At 43.2% G+C, this 22,428-nt stretch overlaps 1 protein-coding gene across 1 annotated transcript in view; it reads left to right on the top strand.

The window, feature by feature from the left end:
- The window catches only part of Xpo6 (exportin 6), a 110,893-nt gene that overhangs the window by 54,679 nt on the left and 33,786 nt on the right, over positions 1 to 22,428 (top strand). The window contains exons 7-9 of the mRNA XM_005351195.3: positions 1,535 to 1,988; positions 5,511 to 5,637; positions 13,013 to 13,122. Of these exons, the coding sequence (XP_005351252.1) occupies positions 1,535 to 1,988; positions 5,511 to 5,637; positions 13,013 to 13,122 (691 nt within the window). The remainder of the gene's footprint in view (positions 1 to 1,534; positions 1,989 to 5,510; positions 5,638 to 13,012; positions 13,123 to 22,428) is intronic.

The raw sequence follows: 22,428 nt of genomic DNA, 5'->3' as shown, positions 1-22,428 counted from the left end.
TCTCCTCTCCTCTCCTCTCCTCTCCTCTCCTCTCCTCTTCTCTTCTCTCTTCTCTTCTTCCCTCTGTCTCTGTCTTTGAGTATCTGTCTGTATGTCTCTTCTCTCTGATCATTCAGAGGACGGTTTTGTTGGTTCTGTCCTTTCACCATGTAGATTCTAGGTATTATATTTAGATTGTCAGATTTGGCAGAAAGGACATTTACTTTCTGAGCCATTGCATGCCCACTTCATCTTTTGTGTGTGTGTTTGTTTTTTCTTTAATTCTCTTTCAAATCTATTCTCCCATTCACTCTTTCTCATAACAGACAGAAATGTATATAATGTATGGCCTTTTTCAAAAAACTGATTGATATACATATATTTTCACTGTTTAAATAATGTGGTAGTGTTGTGTTCTGATGCTAGCCTTTCATTCAACCCTTGGTTTTTTACTTTCTCTCCTGCTGTGTGACCTGTACCTTTAGACAGAAACCTCTGCTTGCTGCAGGAGACATATGTCCTCAGTGTCTTGATGATCTTTTTTTTTTTAATATTTATTTATTTATCTATTATGTACACAATACTCTGTCTGTGCGTGTATGCCTGCAGGCCAGAAGAGGGCACCAGACCCCGCCACTGATGGTTGTGAGCCACCATGTGGTTGCCGGGAATTGAACTCAGGACCCTTGGAAGAGCAGGCAATGCTCTTAACCTCTGAGCCATCTCTCCAGCCCCTTGATGATCTTTTGACTTTACTAAGGAACCTAGATTGCCTCCAGCTGCCCCTATACAAGAGCCTCTATCTGTCTCCTAGATCTGTATGAGGGTTGCTTTGGAGTATTCTAGGAACAGAACAGTCATTTGTCAGAAGCAGTGGTAACAGGGTTCAGAATGCTTGATCTGTGGCAGAGCCATGTGAGCGTTCTTGGTGCTTCTCTTGTCTGTGATCTTTGCCAACAGTCCTGTTTTTGTCACTTGTTAGACTGCATTTCTAGTGACTGAGCTCGACACATCTTCTTAAGCCAGCTGACCTGCATTTCTTTAGAAAACTTTCTTCATAGCCACCACTGACCTATTTGTGTATCTGGATATGACTAGTGGTGGGCAATAGTTGTTTTTCACATTTGAATTTTTAGTGTTAGGGATTGTTGCTATCTTATTGCTATTTTCCTGGTTACAGTCCTTTTCATCGGTGAGAAACTATTATTTGACAATTATTTGTTTCTAAACTCATCCATATTTTTGTCAAGATTTGTGTTTTGGTTGTTTGAATAAATCTTTCCTCTCTTTCCCCATGGTCAGATTTTCATGTCTTATTTTTCTTATGAAGCTTTGTCTTTGGTTTAAGTCTGTAACTCACTTGGGCAATCTTTTTTTAGTATATATGTTTTTGGTGTTCGGTATTATCTGTAGTTGGTATTGAATATAGAGCATATTGGTTTTAGGTTTCTCTTTTATAGTGACTAAAATGTTTTTGTGGGGAAAGGAGAATTCATTGCAGTGTTTCCAAGAGGTTTGGTACTGGGTGTTGTAAAAGCATGTTTTGAATTTCCAGGTGATTTACTGAGTAACCTGTTGCAAAGTCCTAGTTCAGCCAAACTGCTGCCCCCGCCCATCCCCGTGCTGGATGTGGAGAGTGAGTATATCTGTTCCCTGGCCTTGGAGTGTCTGGCCCACCTCTTCAGTTGGATTCCTCTGTCTGCCAGCATCACCCCATCCCTCCTCACCACTATCTTCCACTTTGCTCGATTTGGCTGTGATACCCGGGCCAAAAAGATGGCATCAGTGAATGGCAGCAGCCAGAACTGTGTTTTGGGTCAGGAGCGTGGCCGACTTGGGGTCTTGGCCATGTCCTGCATCAATGAACTCATGTCCAAGAACTGTGTGCCTATGGAATTTGAGGAGTACTTATTACGAATGTTCCAGCAAACCTTCTACCTCCTGCAAAAAATCACCAAGGATAACAATGCCCACACGGTGAAGAGCAGGCTAGAGGAGCTCGATGAGAGGTAATGAGAACAGGCGGGAGTCGTGCCCCGAGAAAGGGCCTGGCTGCTTGGCACACCATGTCATGTGGTGTCTGTAACCCCCTTTGGTTTCAGAATATGGGGCTACTGATAAATATAGAAAGGTAGGTGTTCCAGAATGTTCAGGCTGAATTAGAAGGGCTTGGGTGGTTAAGGGAAATGAATTGAGTGTGAAAAGTGTTGGTGTATTGTGTAGGCCTGTTGTCTCTTTTCCCCATCCATCCACCTCCTGTCCTCCTGTCCATGCTCTGTCCCTCTTCCTCACTGTCTGCCTGCAGGTCTCATGTATGCAGGAAGGGAGAGTGCGGCTCCTTCATAGTCGAGAACAGAAGCGGTCTGCAGAGGTACAGGGTTACATCACCCTTCTCACTTGGTACTGCTTGTTGGTTTTCACTATTGGACTTTTCTAGAGTGGACATCTTGCAGAGTATAGGAATGCTGTTAGTATTATGAGCTATCACATAAAAGATAGGAGACATGTTCGGGTAGGTATGGTTCAGTGGGACATACTTGAATTCCTTGGCTACTGTCCTCTTGGCCTAAAATTCCTCAGGCCCATTTTTCCTGAGTGCAAAAAGTGACATCAGTGAAGTAGGTTGAGTCAAGTTATTACCTTTTCAGGTGACATTATCTGTTTATCTTAGGGCTTTCTGCCTTTTCCCTTCACCCCCAGTGGTGCTAGGGTGGGGCCTGGGACCTTATGCCTGCCAGGCAAGTCATCCTGCCACTGTCCACAGCCTAAGCCCAGCATCTATCTTTTTTGCCAAACATGGTGCTACTGCTACTATGTAAAGGTGAAGGGCAACTGGCAGCTTTCAGTTCTAACAATCATTGGGGCTGTTGAAGTTTCAAATGCAGCGTATTATATTAGTAACTAGTTTAGGCTTGCCGGTGCAGAGGCTGTTAACATTTTAGTGGGTTTTCAACCTAACTGTTAGTAAGTGATAACAGAGCTTAGCTCTTTGCTTTGTTTAGACAAAGTGTGGTAGGCTATAAAGTCAGCTGTCTCAAGTCAGGATAGTTCTATTGCCCTTTTAAAGTGGGGAGCTTTAAGTTTTTCTGGTTAAAAATTGAGTGAAGGTTAGTTTGGTTTGGTTCATTATAAATAAGCTTTGTGACATTTGCCTTTTATAATCACAAAAGTACTAATAATCCAATAGGATCTTTTCTTAATTAAAAAAATTTGTTACATTTATTTATTTTGTGGTTGGGTGGGAGGCACATGCCATGTTGTATGTATAGGTCAGAATTGCTGGAATTGGTTTTCTTTTTTACCATCTGAGTCCCTAGGATCAAGCTTGTATCTTCAGGTTTGGCAGTAAGTGCCTTTTCCTGAGCCATCTCTCTACCCTCATTATTTAGTAATACCTTCCTATATGAATTTAAATGCCTCACAATTCACACAATTTCATATCCTTTCTAGCATTGATAAAGGCCATCTTGTCTTCATATGTTAATAAAAATGTATATAGCTGCTTATATCAACTGTGTTGTTTTGACTTTTCCTGGATCCGAAGTGAAAGCTGAGAGGTGCCTGGAAGCAGAAAGGTGACAGAAACAGTGTGTGCTTGCTTCTTAGCTCTTGATCCCTGACTAATTATAAACCAATTAGCTTGTGTTAGTTGTTTAGGAACTGCTTAACCAGGTCCTTGGCTTCTCTTCCTTCACGCCCTTTTCTAACTTTTTACTGTTTGTTAGCATCTGTACCAGGAAGGTGGGTGGGTGGGGCAGACAAATGAGGTGTAGGCACATCTCTAGTGTCAGCTGTGCAATAAGCCTTGTTCTTGTTTGGATGGTATCTCCCTCTCCACTCCCTCCCCCCATTTCCTTTTAGACAAGGTCTCTGTACTCTGATTGGCTTGGAATTTGTTGTGTAGCTCAGCCTGGCCTTGAACTTGTGGCATTCTTCCTTCCCTAGTTTTACTAGGTTTCTAGGATTAACAGCATGAGTCCCCATAATTAGCTTACATTTTTCAGTTTGGGTTGAAGATTAAAATAAACTTGAGATTGCTGGGTACTTTTATGGGTAACAAGTATATCCTCCTTAAGATCAGTAAGCTGGCTGGCTGCTGTCTCTGAACATCCATGTAAAACCATGGAGCAAGCAGTACATATGCTGAGTAAGAAATGAGGACTTGGTTTCCTCAAGGAGTCCCTGGAGATGGCAGAGAGAAAGTGCTTTGTACTTTGCTTTCTCAGAACAACCAGTTTTAATCCTGGGCCTGCGGCTCACATCTGTAACCCCAGCACAGGGGAGGAACAGGAAGGAGAGTCAGGCAGGAGGGTCACGGAAAGGTTGAAGCCATCCTGGTCTACATAGTAAGTTCCAGGACACCTAGAGCTGTATAGCAGGACCCTGTCTCAAGAAAACAGAAACAAAACCCAGTCAGTTGATTTTAATGTTTTACTGTATGAGCTAGCCTTCTACAGGCAGGCGCTGGCCTTCACTGAGAGCACAGGGCTCAGGAACAGCAGGAGACGCTGAAGTTCTGGGCCAGTGGTTCTTTTGAAGGATGCTTGTCATTTTCCTTTTATTATTTTATGTGTTTCTGCTTTTTCAGCCAATGATTTCAGGATTGCTTTTAGACGTTATTTAATATTCGGCCAAAGCCTAGTATGTCTAGCTATTTTTGTTGGTCTCTGAAATGAGATTTATAAGGCAAGCCCATCTTGATTTCTGTTCTCTTTTTGGTATTGAGGAGGTTAAAATGCCAGTTTCTGAAATGTAAACATGATAATACACTGTGTTTAATAACAGAAACTTCTTCCCCTTGGAACTGACTCACTCTATTGTGCAGTGGCTTGGGGATTATGGGTCAATTGAGGAACTCCTGCACAGTGCACAGAAAGGGCATTGCATTACCATTGAGTGATGGTGCCCTCTGCTGGGGGGTGGCTGAGTGACCTTGGTGGGGTCACTTTACCTCATCTGTGGAGGCTTGTCTAGATCTTAGTCTTCCTCCCTTATATTTGGAAGTCGATTTTAGAATGGAGTAAACGTGCAGTTCTTCATTAGTTCTGGGTGTCAGGGAGGAGGACAGAAATTGGATTGACTGTCCTAGATGCTGTCCCCTCTAGATAGACTTCGTCTTCCGTCTCTCACTAGTATATTTCAATTGAATGTTGGCCTCAGCCAAGCAAGACCTGGCTTTCTAAATTTGCCAGGTTTGTAGACATTGTCATCTTCCCAGCACCTTTTAGCAGTAACTCCTTTCCTTTAATTGGGTCCTAACACTAATGAGTTAGAACAGAGGTGAATTTGAGTTTGTAACAAGTAGGACAGATAGTGTCTGAGGATTAAAGCTGCTTCTCTGCTGTGTTTCAGGTGATAATGGAATGAAGGGTTGCCTGTCTCGTAGGTAATTGTTGCAGGCCTTTGTGTTTTTAACTGGAAATGTGTGTTTGTATAGTTCTGAACTGAGAAAGTGTTTGATTGAATTTAATTTTTTTCTGAGAAAGTGGCTATATTTCTTATGTTACCTTTTGTCTCCTTGTCTCATGTAGCTACATTGAGAAGTTTACTGACTTTCTGCGGCTCTTTGTGAGTGTTCATCTAAGAAGAATTGAATCCTACTCCCAGTTCCCTGTGGTGGAGTTCCTGACCCTTCTTTTCAAGTACACGTTTCATCAGGTAAAGCACCCAAACTGGCCTTCCTTCATAAGAAAGAAATCCCCCACCCCAAGCATTTACAGTAGTCTTTACTATAGGAAGATCAAGGAATTCAGTCTAAGAACCCAGTGTTGTTGCTCTTGCTGTGTTTGCATATGATCTCCATTTTATAGATAAAGAGACTGAGGCATAGATAGCAAGGTTTTCAGGGACATACAGTTCTGTGTGTGGAGCCAGTATTGGGTTATACAGTCCTGTCTTTACCACGGTTGTGTTAGACAAGTAGGTTTGAGGAAAAGTCTAAGGTTAGGGGCTTATAAAAGATTTATTTTCTTTCTTTCTTTTGAGATTATAATATAATTACATCATTTTCCCCTTCCTCCAAACCCTCCTATGCACCCTTTTTTGTTCTCTTTAAAATTCTGGACTCTCATTCTCCCCATTAACTGTTGTGGTTGTGGGGTGCGTGCATGTGTGCGTGTACTCCAAGATACATTAACAACTATTTCTCTCTGTTGCATATCTGCTCCTAAAGCTCTCCAGAAGACTATATACAAAGCAATCACTACTTAAGTTTGGGTGATATCCAGTTTTGTCACCATGTAACAGAGGTTCTTTGAGTTCGTTTTGGATTTTAGGAGCTAGATACATAACCTTCTACATAGCCCAGAATGGCCTTGTATTTGTGGTAATTCTCCTGCCTCAGCCTCCTGAGGACTGTCTTCACTAAATTTGTATCCCAGTTGCCCACTACTGTGTAAACATACACACAGGGTTCTAAAAGACTGTGTTAAGGTGTAGTTTTACATGCCATGGAATCCCCTCACTGTAATTGAAGAGTTCAGTGAATTGAGTGTGTGTGTGTCCATCACTACAGTCTGCCTTTAATACTGATAAGCTCTTCTTTTGCCTGTAGTGTGTTTTTCAATAGGCTTTTCATTCATGTTGTTTGTCTTAGCTACTGTTCTATTGCTGTGAGGAGACATCATGACCAAGATAATTTTCAAAGAAAACGTTTAATTGGGGACTTGCTTACAGTTTCTAAAGGTTAATCTGTGACATGGTGGCAGCCAGGTAGACATGGTGCTGGAGAAGTAGCTGAGAGCTCGCATGTGATTCACAGGTTGTAGGCAGAGAGAGCAGGAGTAGGCCTGACATGGGTCTCTAAAACCTTGAAACCCACCCTCAGTGACATACCTTCTCCAACAAGGCCACATCTCCTCATCCTTCCTGAACAGCCCATTAAGTAGGAAACAAATATTCAGATATGGCCTATAGGGGCCGTTCTCATTCAAACACCACAGCATACATACAAAAGAGCACATCAGCCATACAAGTACGGTTTGATGACTTTTTCCCAAAGGGACCCAGCCGTTCAAGCTTCCACCCAGGTTAAAAAATAGTATGTACTAGCACACCAGAAATCCCCACACATTTTCTTCTCTACCCCTCCCTCCATTCTCCCTAGAGTAACCCTAGGCTTGGTCTTAGCACCACAGGCTAATTTTGCCTTGTTCTAGAGTTTCTCTAAAGGAAAGCATGTAATGTGTATTTATTTGATCTGGCTTTTTTTGCTTGACATTGAGCTTGAGGTATGTCTGTTGTGTGCAGTGATTTGTTCCTATTTATTGTATTCTACTAAATGAAAACTATTCTGCTGATTTGACTCTTTCTGGTTTGGGGAGCCATGAATCGTGGATCAAATAGTCTTTCCTGTTTTGTTTTGGGTTTTTTTGTTTTGTTAGTAGGGACTCACTTAGCCTTGGCTGGCCTTGAACTTGCTATGGAGCTAAGGATGACCTTGAGTTCTTGATCTTCCTGGCCTCACCTTCCAAGTGCTGGCGTTGCAGTTGTGTACCACCATCCCATCCCCATTTTTCTTTCTTTCTTCCCTCCCTCTCTTTCTTTCAAGATAAGATTTTCTACATAGCTCAGAGTGGCCTTGAACTTTTGGTAATCCTCCTGCCTCAGCCTCTCTGGGACTGTGTTTATAGTTATATAACCAGCCCACCTGGCATATTCTTTTTTTTAAAATATTTATTTATTTATTATGTATACAATATTCTGTCTACAGGCCGGAAGAGGGCACCAGACCTCATTACAGATGGTTGTGAGCCACCATGTGGTTGCTGGGATTTGAACTCAGGACCTTTGGAAGAACAGGCAATGCTCTTAACCACTGAGCCATCTCTCCAGCCCCCTCTCCCCCCGGCATATTCTTGAACATACTTTTTGGTGTAATTGGGTAGTTCTTTCTGTTAGTATATCCCTGAGATGGCACTGCTGGGTGAGTGAAGGCATCTAATATGAAAAGTTGACTTAAAAAAAAAATTAGCAGGAAAAAAAAAAAAAAGAAAAAAAAATTACCTTTCCAGTTTATCGGGGCTAAAAGATTCAGTGGTCTAGGCTGGAGTGCTATATGCATATGAAAAGCAAATGTTTGATCTGAAAAAAGCCTTTCTCAGAGAGGATCAGGGTGTGTAAAAATTGAAATACCTGGAGGTAGCAGTGAGGTGAATCATTTCTGGGAGCAGACAGTGGAGCGAGGTCATAGGAGGAGCCAAGCTGAAGAATTATCAGGGTGAAGGGGCCAGTGCAAGCAGAACAGGAAGAAAACATGCTGAATACATCAGACCTGTTGGGATGGGGAGAAGAACAATGAAGAGATTGTAGGAGGTGGGGATGGAGGAGAAAGGCAGTTTTGTAGTGGGAAAGAAGGAATAAAGAGCCAGTATAGATAATGACTTGACTTCTAGGGAAAAGGAACAAGAATGTCTTAAACTCGCTTGGACCTAGTTCTCTTTGTGAGCTGTGGGTATTTCTGTTCAGTATGTGCCCTGGCATTTCTGTTTAGGTTTCCTCACCTCAGAAGATGGACTACAATGGGGATAATGCAGGGCCATCCCCAGTGTGTATTTTAGGAGGCGTGTGTGTGTTTGCCACTGACCTGAAGGTGATAGTTTCCTATATTTATATGTCATTTACAATTGGGAAAAGAGTCAGACGCGGTCAAGAAGCAAAGAAGCCTCCTTCCCTCCCTTTACCTGGAGATGGTTCTCACTCCAGCTTGCTTCTTTCTCCAGGCCTCCCATATGAGAACCTTCCTTCTAGATGTAAGCTGACCCAGTAGGAGAGCTGCTGCTGTGATAAACACCATGACTGCAGCATGGAGAGGAAAGGAAACATGGGGAAAATAGGTTATATATAGTCTCATTGAAGGAGGGCAAGCCTAGAACTCAAGACAGGAGCCTGAAGCAGAAAGTACAGAGAAGTACTGCCATTGGCTTGATCTTTCTATACAGCCCAGTCTTACCAGCCTAGGGATGGCATTGCTCACAGTGAGATTGGTTTTCCTACATCAATCAGTAATTTAGAAAAGAGCCTTGAAGACATAGCCATAGACCAGTCTGATCTGGACAGATATTCATTTGAGGGTCTTCTTTTCCCAGGTGACTAGGTTTGTGTCAGGTTGACTACTGAAGCTAACTAACTCAGCTACTAGGCTGTGCTGGCCAGTTTTTTTTGTCAACTTGACACACACAATCTCAATGAGAATATGCCTCCGTAAGTTCAGTCTGTAGTAGGCAAGCCTGTGGGGTGTTTCTTTGATTGGTGATTGATATGGTAGGACCCAGCCTGTTGTGAATAGATGGTCCTGGGTGTATAAGAAAATGAACTGAGCAAGCAAGTAAGCAACTTTTTTCCATGGCCTCTGCTTCCCTTCATGATGGAGGGAACTAAGAACTGTAAGCTGAAATAACCCTTTTCCTCTCCAAGTTGCTTTGGTCATGGCATTTACTACAGCACTAGAAACCTAACTATGGCACAGGCCAAGTTAATCTCTACTCCAAAATGGCATCATGTTATGTCAGGAGAAAAGGGGCGCCGTGCACTTGGTGTAGTCAAGATGAGGTAGAGTATAGCTTGTGGGATTAAGAAAACAAAATGAAGGCATCCTCAGGGTTTGTAGTTTTGTGCCCACTAATGGTGTGTTCTTGCTTCGTCATAGGCTCCTATTGTGAAGTGGGAAAGGTTTCTTGCTTAGACTGTATATTGGCGTATACTCAGTAGCTTTGTCTTTTCCCAGATTCATGGTCATTTTGTTACTATACAACATTTTGAGAGGAACAGTCCCCCCCCCCCCCTTTCTTCAGCGATTTCTCCTTTTCTACCCCCTTTCTGCATGCATTCTTTAATCTGGACTCTGCTGAGACACTCACCTCCACTGTGATTCTCCTTGGCTGCTGTACTTCTTGGGTAACTCTGTGAGCCTGAGGTCCCTATCTTCCAGCCCCTTGTTTCACAGTGTTTTCACCAGGTCCCTCATGGTCTTGCTTACCCCTTTCCCTACAGCCCTGTCTGGGGTAGCACAATGCAGGAAAAGGGCTCTGGACTGGAAGCTGAAGTTCTCATTCTGTCTCTTGGTTGTCCTGTTATCTTGGGCAGGCAACTTCCCTTTTGAGCCTTGGGTTTCTAAACTATAAAATAGGAGAAACAAGTGTTCACTTTCTAAGGCTGCTATAAAGATCAATACAAATGAGGAATCACTACTCTACACCATGTGGAAGGCATGACTTGGTATCTCAGTTACAGAACCCTGGCAGGATTGTGAGTGATTAGTTAGCCTTAGGATAAGAAAATTAAGTCTGTGTACAGTTTATTTTTAATAAATGGATTAGGGAGGGTTGTAAAAAATTGAGTGATTCCAAAAGTCAGGTCAGCCTGTCTGTCCTCTTTGTTTCCATGGCTGATGTCAAAGGCCAAGTGCACAGGCCGCTTAGAGTGGGGTTATCAGATGCAGGAGTGATGGATGGTGCTTCCAACGGTGCAAAGGTAGCACATGCACTTGTTTCTAGCCGTAGCCGTGTATCTACACGTTCATGAGTATAATATGTATATTGGTGCAATGCAATGTCATAAGTTTGGCTTGTTTGTTTTTGTTTGTAGTAGCTTTTAAAAATCATTTCCATGTACATCTGATCAGTCATGTTCTTTTGAGGGGACCAGTGGTTATTCTCAAATTACAAAAGACAGTGAGGTGATTTACTGAGGGAAGCTTAGCAAACCAACAGTGTAACAAGACTGCAGGTGTATGGGCAGCCTCAGTGGCCGATCTACCAACTCTCTGTTACTTCCCTGTGGTTTGATAGTTGGCTTACCTGGTGGTTCTCTGGGATGGTTTTATGGATCGACTATCCTGGGTGGTGTTAAGGTCTTAACTGGTATCCCTTTAGCTTTCTTTGGGTTGTGAGGTGGATGGAATCTGCATGGTTTTTATCATCTTGTTTCTTTGTGGTCCTGGTGCTGGAACCCAGAATCATAAATAGGTTGGACACATGCTCTGCTGAGCTATGCCCCTGTGGCTTATTTTAATTTTTTTATTGGTTACTTTTTTTTTTTTTAAAAGACAAGATCTCACTTTGAGTTCCTACTGACTTGGAACTCTCTTGCCTCAGACTCAAATGCTGGGAGTTCAAGAAGGAGCAAACTTTTCCTGCATTCTAGTGGATTTTTAATTATAATTTTTCTGCCTGAGATTTCAGTTTGGTTACCTCCTCCATGTGTCCTTCTTTATTTATTCATTATTTGTTCCTTGAAAAAAATGATATTTAAAATTTTGGATTTCCTTGTGAATCAGAAATAGAAGGAAACTTCTCCTAGTTAGCTTTCTGTTGCTGTGATAAACACATGACCAAAAGCAGCTTGGGGAGAGGGTTTATTGGCTTGTATATCCCAATCACAGTCCATCACTGGCGGAAGGGGCAGAAACTCCGCAGGACCAGAAGCAGGAACCATGGAGGAAGGCTGCTTATTGGAGGTGGCACTGCCCGTAGTGACCTGGACTCTTCTACATCAGTCTTTAAGGAAATGCCCCACAAGATGTACTCACAAACCCACTCTGTTGGAGGCAGTTCCGTGGCTGAGTTTCTCTTTTCCTAGTATGTGTCAAGTTGACAAAAATTAACTAAATCTGATTGATAGAAAAGCTAATGTATTCTTTCCTTTAAAAAATTAAAAACTTATGTATTTATTTGTTGTATGTGTGTGTTGATGTGATTGTGTGCACTCATGGCACAGCATGCATGTGAAGATAGGATAATTTTTGAGAATTGGCTCTCCTTCCGAGACTCAGGTGATCAGGACTGCACAGCCATCACTTTTACTTTGAGCCATCTCCAGCCCTGTTCTTTCTTTGCTTTTTTGGGTTTCAAGGATAGAACCTAGGGCCTCACACATACTAGGAACAGCCATGAATGACATCCCTAACCCTTTCTTTTTCTTTGGTTTTGTGGTGTGTTTTCTTTCTTTCATAATCTCAGGCTGTCCTTCAACTTGCCACGTATTGGAGAATGACCTTGAGGCCCTTCCTGGTCCTCTTCTACCTCTAGAGCACTAGGATTATAGGAATGTGTTATCTATCATGCCTGATTTAGGATGTGCTAGGAATCAAATCCAGGGACTTATATATGGAAGGAAAATATTTTGCCAACTAATCTCCACCCCAATCCAAATCCTGTTTTCATTTTCCCATTTTGGGACAGGTTAAGTTGTTCTAGCTGACCTCGAGCTTACTCTTTGGTCCAGTAAGGTTTGAACTTGAGAGAGATCCTGCTTCCATAGCCTTCAGATCAGCTGGGATTATAGGCCTGTACTACCAAACCTCTTTCCCACAAATATGGGGCATAGTGAGATGGTCAAGTAGCAGAACTGAAGGAAAGAAAAAGAACCATGGTGCCTAGATTTTGCACTAATAGAATCTCAAGGTTTTTAAGAAATTTGCCAAGGTCGACTGGCCAGGTGGTACCAGGGCCCCACAAAGACATGCTTTCCTCCTCTTGTTGTTTTTGTTTGCTCCTGGTTTGGGTTGCTATTGTCCTGTTTGCAAATGTCATAAATAGACTGGAATGATACTGAACAGCTCCTTTTCGGTCTTCTATGTAGAAAGACTGACCATTGTTAATTTCCTTATAGTCAGATGTGTGGACTGTTGCCTTTGAAGCACTCTGACTTCTATTTGCTTTTTGAATTTGTAGTAGAAAAGACTGGTGTGGTCCTGCTCCTGTAAGTGACTGAATGTTTCCTGTAGAGCACAAGTTTCCTGCATCTCAAAAGTTGATGCAGAGTAGGCAGTTTGTGGGATCCTCTCTGCACAGGGCTCAGACAGGTTCCTTGGCACATTCTGCAAGCCCTGCCCAGTGTCCTCACAGAGTGTCCCACAGTGCCCTTGTCTGGTTAGATTTAATAGGGTTCTCTGGTGAAGACTGACTCAAAGTCCTTAGTGGAGGTTATGAAGAACAGACTGTAGGCCTTTGGTGTTGCCATTCTGGTGTATGTGTTTCTGAGCACAACAGTTGCATTAAGTAATTTTATTGTCTGGATTTCTTTTGTATCATAGCCTACTCATGAAGGTTACTTCTCTTGTTTGGATATCTGGACACTGTTTTTGGACTATCTGACAAGTAAAATTAAAAGTCGTCTGGGAGACAAGGAAGCAGTTCTCAACAGGTAAACTTCAAAACCCTAATAAACAGAGGTAGTCACTATTGCCAGTTCCTCTTGTGCCCTGAGGGGCTACCATGCTGCTGGGCCTCCTCAGTAAAATGAGGCAAGGAAGCTGCCCAGGCAGGAACGCTGTCTGAGCATTTTCTTTTTAAAAAAGTAACATTCATTCAGAATTTTTTAGGTGTATGCTTTTGTGGTTGTTTTTTAAGGCCCTAGTTTTAGAGACACATCTATTAGATGAAGTGATATTACACCTGGGATTTACTTTAAAACAACCCACTGGAAGTGTAGAGTGTTTGGAACATAGAAGATTCAGGGCTGACCTCACAGCTGATGAGTGACATGGAAGGAGCTCAGGGTTCATTATGTCCTTAAACTAGAGATGTATCAAAATCTCTCTCTCTCTCTCTCGCTCTCGCTCTCGCTCTCGCTCTCTCTTGCTCTCTCTCGCTCTCTCTCTCGCTCAGATAGGTTTCTTTGTGTAACAGCTCTAGCTATCCTGGAACTCTGTTAGACCAGCCTGGCCTCAAACTCTGCCTCCCAAGTGCTGGGGTTAAAGGTGTGTGCTACCACTGCCTGGTGTGTCAGAGTTTTCTAAATTGGTAAGTAGTTGTCATGAAACAAATAACTAGGAAAAGAGCTGACCATGACAGAACACACTGGTAGTCCTAACACTAAGGAGGCTGAGGCAGAAGGCACAAGTTAGAAACCCTCTACTTCAGAGATAAATGCAAATCAACAACATTTTCCTTGCCAGGACAGATTGCCTATAGGAGCAGCTATTGAAAGAAAGATGTGCTGGTTTGATGGGCTCATATATTTGTATGTTTGGTTCCCAAATGGTGAACTGTTTAGCAAGGACTAGGGGATAGGGCCTTGTTGGAGGAGGTGTGGCCATGTTAGAGAAGGTGTGTCACTGGTAGTGAGCTTTGGGGCTTCAGAAGCCCATGCCAGGCCCAATGATCATGTGAGCTCTCAGACTCTGCTCTAGCACTGTGCCTGTCTGCCTGCTGGCTGTTTCTTGCCATGATGGTCATGAATTTATAAGCTGCAATTAAATGCTTTCTTTTAAAGTTGCCTTGGTCATTGTGTTTCCTCACAGTGATACAACAGTAACAAAGACTAAAGGTTAATTCTGATTCAGTATGTGTTGAGGGAGTGTGTATGTGTGTGCTTGCAGGTCAGGGCAGCTAGTCACTTTGTATCCAGAGGCGGGACGGAGGGGGGGAGGGGGAGAGAGAGAGGGAGAGAGGGAGGGAGGGAGAGGGAGAGGGAGAGAGGGGGATGCTAGTGCTTAGCTCTTCTTCTTTATTCAGCCTGGCACTCTGTCCCTGGCAGTTAGGGTAGGCCTTTTAACCTCTATTAGCCCAGTTGAGAAATTCATTTACAGTCATGCACAGAGGTTTGTTTCTTAGGTGACTACTACTACTACTACTACTACTACTACTACTACTACTACTACTACTGTTTTGGCTTTTTGAGACAGGGTCTCACTATATATCTCTGGTTGGCCTTAACTCATAGAGATCTGCCTGTTTCTGCTCCCAGTCCTGGGAGTTATGGCATGTGCCACTATGCCCAACTTTTATTACAGTTTTTAACTTATTTCTTGCTTTTAGACAGGGTCTCACCATGTAGCCCTGGCTGTCCTGGAACTCACTGTGTAGATTAGGCTGGCCCTGATCTCACAAAGATCTGCCTTCCTCTGCTTCCTGAGTGCTGAGATTAAAGGTTTGCTTTACTACAACCAACTCTTAATTATAATTTTTAAATACAGAAAATGGAAAATGTTTTTCTTGCTTTACAGACATTTTTCTTGTCTAGTATAATGCTTTTGCCGTGGGCCAGAGAGAGGAAAAGAGAAACTTGTGAATTCATCATGCGAGCAAACAGTGACAGGATCCACACACAGAAAAGGTCAAATGGCAGCTTTTCTTAGCATTAGAATCCATTATATTTTATATATTTTCCTATGGAGCTGAGTTCTACTCCATATGGAATAGGTAGGTCCAAAGATGGCAGCTTCCCTTTGTTTTCCATTGTGACAGTAGATCGCTGTGCCACCCTGATTGTTACATTTTAATATATATATTCACTAGTTCATGACAGGCACGTACGGACGGGGTCCAGCTCTGGGTGCTAGTATGCTTACTCAGGGGAGAGGCTGCAGGTGGTGTCTGGTTTGGCTTTAGCTTCCGTGTCTGCACAGTACCGATGAAAGCAGTCTCTGTGGTCACCAGGACACAACCTCTGGAGCAGCCCTGGCTCTGAAAACTCATCTGTAGTTACACTTGGTTGTGTTTAGGGAAATTCGCTCTGGAAGCTTTTGTTTCTTTATGGGCGGTGACAGTTGTTGAGCCATTAAGTGGTTAGTAAATGGAGCTAGTGTGGTTGTGCTGGTTTGCTGTCACTACAGTATGACACCTGATTAAAAGTGCTTCAAGGGGGAAAGGGTTCTTTTGGCTCGTGACTCAGAGGTTTCCATCCATGGTCACATGGTTGGTTCTCTTGTTTCTGGGCCGTGGTGAGGCAAAGCATAGTTGTGGGAAGTATGGGTGGAGCAAGGCTGATCACATCATAGTGGCCAGGGAAGGGGTAGGCCAAGAACTGGTAGGCCAAGAAAAGGTCAGGGACAAGCTGTACCCTTCCAGGTCATGTCGCCTCCCCGCCACAAGACCCCATCCTAAATAGTATATCTTCCATGTCTTAGTCATTGGAGGATACTTCATAAGACCCCACCCCTAAATAGTATATCTTCCATGTCTTAGTCATAATAGAGGCCATGAACACCATCCCCAGAGTTAGGGCCAAATGGATGGAGGTGGGTCCTCTCTTCTGGGTAGAGAACTGTGCTAGATCTCTAGAACTCTCCTCATCACTAAGGTCTTGTGGGTTTTTTAATTTTACAGAATACTGACACTCGAAGTTTAAACATTTGTTCTTTTGTTTACAAACATCTTTTGATGGCAGAATAGCTTCTGAGCTGCCTTAGTGTCAGCTTGATTGAGGTTATGGGTGCAGGGTGTGTTCATGCAGCAGAAACCTAAGGTCTGGTGAGGTTACTGACTGACAGTTGTTTTTGAATGAGATTCTTCAAAGAAAAGCCATTTTATCAGAATGTCTTTCTTATATGCCAAAGAGGCAAGCCCTTCGGTTCTGGGGTTGTACCTCACTCTCCTATGTTTAGTGATAGGTAGTCTTTTATATCTTGCAGTTTAGTTGAAAATGCCCTGGAAAAGTGATCAGTATGAAAATGCTCTTTAAAGCCCAGTAGACAGGAGGTGTGGAGGTTGTGACGCTGCTGAGGAGATTGCTAGCATTGAAAGTATAGGCTACAAACCAGTAGATGGGATGGTGCTATAGGGAGTTTAAATGCCTTGTCTGCTTCAAGGATTCCTTTTGGTTGGGTGCTAGACTGTCACATTTCTTCCTGTACAGTGGAAGTCTTGCAGGAAGGTTAGGATTTTGGAAGTCATGGATCTGAAACATAGACACAATGGTGAGATATATATTAAATATCCTAATGATCACAGTGATGATGATGAAAAAAATAATATAAAATGCTGCTGCCACTTGACCCTTGTGATGACCATAGACAGCTAAAGACGCCTTTTACCCACCTTCCTGTATGGCAGACTGCCATCTGGTAGCACAATGCTTAGAAATTTTGCTGGCTCCTTTAAATGATAGGAAATTTTCTCATTGATAGTTTTATTTTTCCTAAATGAAACCTTTATTTATATGTGTGTTTAGTATTGAAAGACCCTCAGAGAGTGTCTTTCAGTCTGGGGAGACCCTTCCCAAGGAACAGCGAGGCCAGCGGATGCAAACAGCAAGAGGTTTATTCAGATACACAGGTACCTGGGGCGTCCAAGTCTCTCGGAGGACTGGCACGCCGTCAGGCTGGGGTAGCGGGTTTTTATAGAGTAAAGGGAGCAGAAGCGCGGTTACAGAAGCGAGATGCATAGTTACAGGGTTTTCATTGGTCAGTTTGAATATGGCCGAGTTCAAGTCGGGACAAGGTCCCTGGTTCCCGAGAATTCAGATATGGGCTGCCTTGGCTCTTGTCTAGGGCAGACAGGGTATCTTTCTCGGTATTCACCGTTCCTCCCCCGGCCCAGCCACAGGTGTCTCTATCTCGTTTTGGCAGCTTCTAAACTGCCCTTTGTTAAAACCCTGAATATTCAGTACAAGCCTTGCAAAATGGTGTTACCGGTGCTAAGTTGTTTAACAAGCTGGGCGGGGGGGTCTTTCATCTGGTGCTAAGCTGCTTAGCAAGCTGGACGGGGGGCTTTCAGTATACGTGCGTGTATGTATGGAGTAGAGGGTGCCCGTGGAAGCCAGAAGATGTTCGGTTCCCTGGAACTAGAGTTACATGCAGTTGTGAGCCTCTCGATATATGTGCTGGGAGTGCTCTTACCAGCTGATCCATTTCTTCACTACCCTCTTAACCTATATTTTTTGACATTTATTTTGTATTGTGTATGTGTGTGAGAGAGACAGGGAGGGAGGGAAGGGAGAAGAAGGAGGGAGGGAGGGAGGGAGGGAGAGAGAGAGAGAGAGAGGGGGGAGGGAGGGAGGGAGAGAGAGAGAGAGAGAGAGAGAGAGAGAGAGAGAGAGAGAGAGAGAGAGAGAGAATTTCATGTGTGTGCAGGTGCCCATAGAAGCTAGAAAAGGGTGTCAGATCCCCCAGAACTGGAGTTACAAGGAGTTTTAAACTACTGCCTTAGGTCTTAGAAAGCAAACTCAACTCTTCTGGAAGAACAGAACCATTCTTAACTTCTGAGCCTTCTTCACAGCCTCATGATTTATTTTTTAAATATGTATATGTACACACACAAAGCAAAAAAAACGAAATCCTCAAAACTGGTCTGACAGTAACTACCCCCTCCCTGGGATCTGTTTTTCTTGCTTAACACTCTAGCGGTTGAGGGAGTGGACTGGAAAGAAGAGCACCAAGATAGTGCACTGGGGTGTACAGAGAAAGAACATTGAACTTTGGCTTATGCCATCCCTTTTATTAATGTCTCTACAAGTATGTTTGGTGTAAATGCTTTTAAATTAAGGGTTTGAAGGTTTGGAAGTCACTGTTCTGTCTGGTTTATCAGAGACGTACTGTTTATAGGAGTGGCTGATAAAGAACATTAGTGTTGGTAATTACCATACTTATTTTAACTCTGAGCATGCAAATGTGATCAAATGTTTGTCATCTGATAACATGGGCATGCTTTTGGAATCACATTTGTGGCTTAAGCCGGAACTTCAAAATTGGCTGATCTGTAGGAAGTAGTCAGAAATTGTTTTCTTGGTGTCTCAAATGGGAAACGTAGGTGTGGTTAGGTCATAAAGGTAGCACTCATTTCCTGTCCCTTGTGGGTTTAGAGTTTTGCATCATTTGTTACAACAAAGTGACATTGCAGGCTATGGACTTCGAAGCACAAATGTACTCAGATTTATTTGTGGTCCTAGGAGCTTGGAAACTGGAGGATGTTGGAAACTGCATATTCCTTGCCCAGTGAGAATGTTCAGGTTTCTGGCTGAAAGCTGTTTGGATTTCAGGACTTGGACCCAGTGTGAAGAGAAATGTCTGCATCATGCCCTGCTTAGCAGAATTGTGGGTCGAGTTGATTGTCCTGCTCATCAGTTAGAGATTATAGCATAGAGAACCTGAATCTCAGGGTGCGTTTGCACCTTTGTGCTGGGTGTGGTTGTGCCTTCTTCACACTGTGGAGGAAGCCAGCTGAACCAGCACGTGGGGCCTTGGCTTGCAGTTGGTGCCCCCTGAGAAAGTGTTTGCTGCTTGTTCTCCCCTTTTTCTTGGTGCTCATCCAGGGATCAGAGACTCGTGTAGAAACTTAGGTTTTTACAGGAAGAGGAAGAAACCAGTGTATGAAGCAACTTAAAGTTATTGTGTCATGTCCTGGGAGCCTCTGTCACAAGAGTACTGGCAAATGCTGGTTACAGACTAGCACAGGAATTTGAGTGTCCTTAAGTCAGGCTGTAAAACAATGTGGATTGTTCTGCTTAATGAGGAAGTCAGTGTTGTTGTTGTGTATGACACTATATATAGTTAAAAAAGTGTTAACAAGATAGAGGTCAGAGTTCAGTAGCTACTTAGCCCCTATATAGAAATATTTATGCCCAGACTGTACTATAGATGGAAAATTTATCTGGAATTTTGTATCATTCATATGCAGTTACTGACTTGGAACTATTTCTGTGTATTGACTCATTTACAACCTCACTTTGCTTATTTGTGTTTATTGGGCACCTACTTTCTAGCTGCTTTAACTTGCCTAGTTTTGTGTAGCTAAGTTTTGTCTAGTAGGGTTTTTCTCCATTTATACACATACACTTTGTTTTAAAGGTTTTTATTTTGTGTGTATTATTGTCAGCCTGTTTGTATGTGCTGGTGCCCAGAGAGGCCAGAAAAGCATCATATTTTGGAACTGAAGTTACAGACAGTTGTTAGTTACCATGTGGATGTTGGTAACTGAACCTAGGTCCTATACAAGAGCAGCAAGGCCTTTTAATGGGGCCATATCCCCAGCTCAGTATATGTACATTTAATGTTATAAATTTACCCCTAAGCACTACTTCAGCTTTATCAGAGGTTAATATATGCCATGTCACTTAAATTATTATCAAATTTCACTTTAAATCTCTATTTAATTTCCAAATATTTGGAGTTTTTTTCATATATCCTTGTTAGTGTTTTCCAGTTCACTTTTGTTATCTGGATGTAGTTGTATGATTTTTGGTTCTTTTAAGTTTTTTAAGGAGATGAAGAGATAGCTTGGCAGTTCAGTGCACCGACTGCTCTGAGTTTGATTCCCAGCACTCATGGTTGGCTCACAGCCATCTGTAACTTCAGTTCTGGGGGTTCCGAACTTTTTGGTCTTCTTAGGTGTCAGGTATGCGTGTGAGGGACAGAGATAAAGGACCCTGTCTGTTCTTAGGAGAGCAGCAGTGCTACTGGGTTAAGATATCAACTCATCCTTTCTTACCCCTGGCCCCAAACACAGTTACATTGAGGGTAGTTCTTTTTACATGTGGGCTAGGGTGAGGAGAGACACAGTTCAGCACCTTTCATCTGAAGAACCTCATAGAGGATCATTTCGATAACACTAGTGACTACTGGTCAACTTGACATGGGGATCTACTGGTCGTCTCTCTCAGGGAAAGGCAGTATGAAGGATTACACAGACACCACATGTCGGGCTCAGGCAGTGAAATAAGAAGTGGAGAGATTGGACCAAAGCTACTTTTAGAAACCCTACTGCCTTAGGTTTCTCTTGCTAATAAAAAACCATGACCAGAACCAACTTGGAGGGAAAACTTTATTTCAGTTTACAGCTCCACATAACATCCCATCACTGAGGGAAGTCAGGGCAGGAGCTGATGCAGACATCATGGGGAAATGCTGCTTGTTGGCTTGTTCTCATGACTTGCTTATACACCCCATGACCACCCACAGTGAGCTGGGCTCTTCTACATCAATCACTAATTAAGAAAATACCCATATTTTGATCCTACTGCACGTACTGGCTTTGTGGGAACCTAGGCAGTTTGGATGCTCACCTTACTAGACCTGCATGGAGGTGGGTGGTCCTTGGACTTCCCACAGGGCAGGGAACCCTGATTGCTCTTTGGGCTGATGAGGGAGGGGGACTTGATTGGGGGAGGGGGAGGGAAATGGGAGGCGGTGGCGGGGAGGAGGCAGAAATCTTTAATAAATAAATATATATTTTTTTTTTTTAAAGAAAATACCCATAGACTTTCCCACAGGCCAATCTGGTGGGGCATTTTCTCAGTTAATATTCTCTCTCAATGACTGTAGCCTGTCGAGTTGATATAAAAATGAGCTGGTATACCTGAGCTAGTAATTTTCTTTACTGTCTTTGTGTCCCCTGGAAAATGTAGTGTTTTAGCTGTCTTAGTGCCAGCGTTCCAGTTACTCAAGGTAGGAATGGAGGCCGTTAATAGGTATAGACAAGCAGCTAGGGTGTCTATCGTGTCCATACACCTCTTCCATGCCTGCCACACACTTTGGGAGATTGGATACTTGTGTGCCTTTAGCACAGTTCCTGATGGGGTTTATTTAGCAGTGCCAAAATCTATCTGTGCTTTAGTCTGAAAGGGATTTTCTTTTTGTAAGAGTGTTTTGATCTTATATAGCAATTTATAGCAAAACGCATATAGCTTTATGGGTTATGTCACAGGTAAATGGGAGGTAATGTGCTCCAGGCCTGAGTGTTAATTATCTTCCTGGGACATCCACTTAAGTGTGATTTTCCCCACACATGTCAATTTTATTAATAATTTCCCCAGCCAGTATTCTTTCCTGTGCCATACTCAGTTTCTATTCTATTCTAGGCCTGTGTTTGCTATATTGTTAAATCACTTGAAAACAATGGTTCAGTCTTGTGGAGAAGGGGCAGTGTGTACCCACAGGTAGGAAATGAGCTGTTGTACCCACCTAACTGAAATGTGATAGCTCAGGATTGCTAGACGTCTGTAGACTGTCTCTACAGAGATTCATCTTACAGCTGGCAATGCTTGGATTACAGTTGGCCTTGGTTTGACTCTTTCAAGTTTGGCTCTCTTGGATTAGGTAGCAAAATGGTTAGGGTACTACTCCGAAAACAGAAACCACAAGTATTTTAACCAAGACTCCAATGTAGATGGCTGGTTAAATAGGTGTTAGAAGGCTAGGAAAACAGTGAGGAAGGCAACACAGTTGATAACTACATGATGCAGCTCCACCACTAAGTCAGGGGCAGGGAAAGGGGATCAGTGGGTTAATTAAGTTCCATGTAGTTGGTGAGGGCTCCTCTTGTTGCAGGAGCTCTGAGGAGGCCTGGGAAGCTGGTATTCAAGTGTTCCTTCAGGAGCTCTTGACTCACTGGGAATGCTTGTGAGACAGGTGTTGGGAATGTAGAGTGAAGTTGGGGTGGGGGCGTGGGATAGCTGTTGCTGGGCAGCATTGTCAGAGAGCAAACCTATAGGAAGGATGAACCCTTCACCCTTCTTTTTACCTTGCAGTCTTTCTTTAGCATCCCAGCAGCGGGTCCAGTAGTCTCAGGATCCCTGTGCTTTGTTGAGCCTCAGCCCCACCCACACACTGACAAGTGGGAACCACAGTTTAACTGGTCTTAGGTTTTCAGGAGAGGAAGCATTTAGGTGCATAATCTTTTCTTAAAAACAATCGTTTTGCTGGGCGGTGGTGGCGCACGCCTTTAATCCCAGCACTCGGGAGGCAGAGGCAGGCGGATCTCTGTGAGTTCGAGGCCAGCCTGGTCTACAAGA

This window comes from Microtus ochrogaster, chromosome 8 (assembly GCF_000317375.1).
Source record: "Microtus ochrogaster isolate Prairie Vole_2 chromosome 8, MicOch1.0, whole genome shotgun sequence".
NCBI lineage: Eukaryota > Metazoa > Chordata > Mammalia > Rodentia > Cricetidae > Microtus > Microtus ochrogaster.
This window is presented reverse-complemented; position numbering and strand designations above follow the sequence as displayed.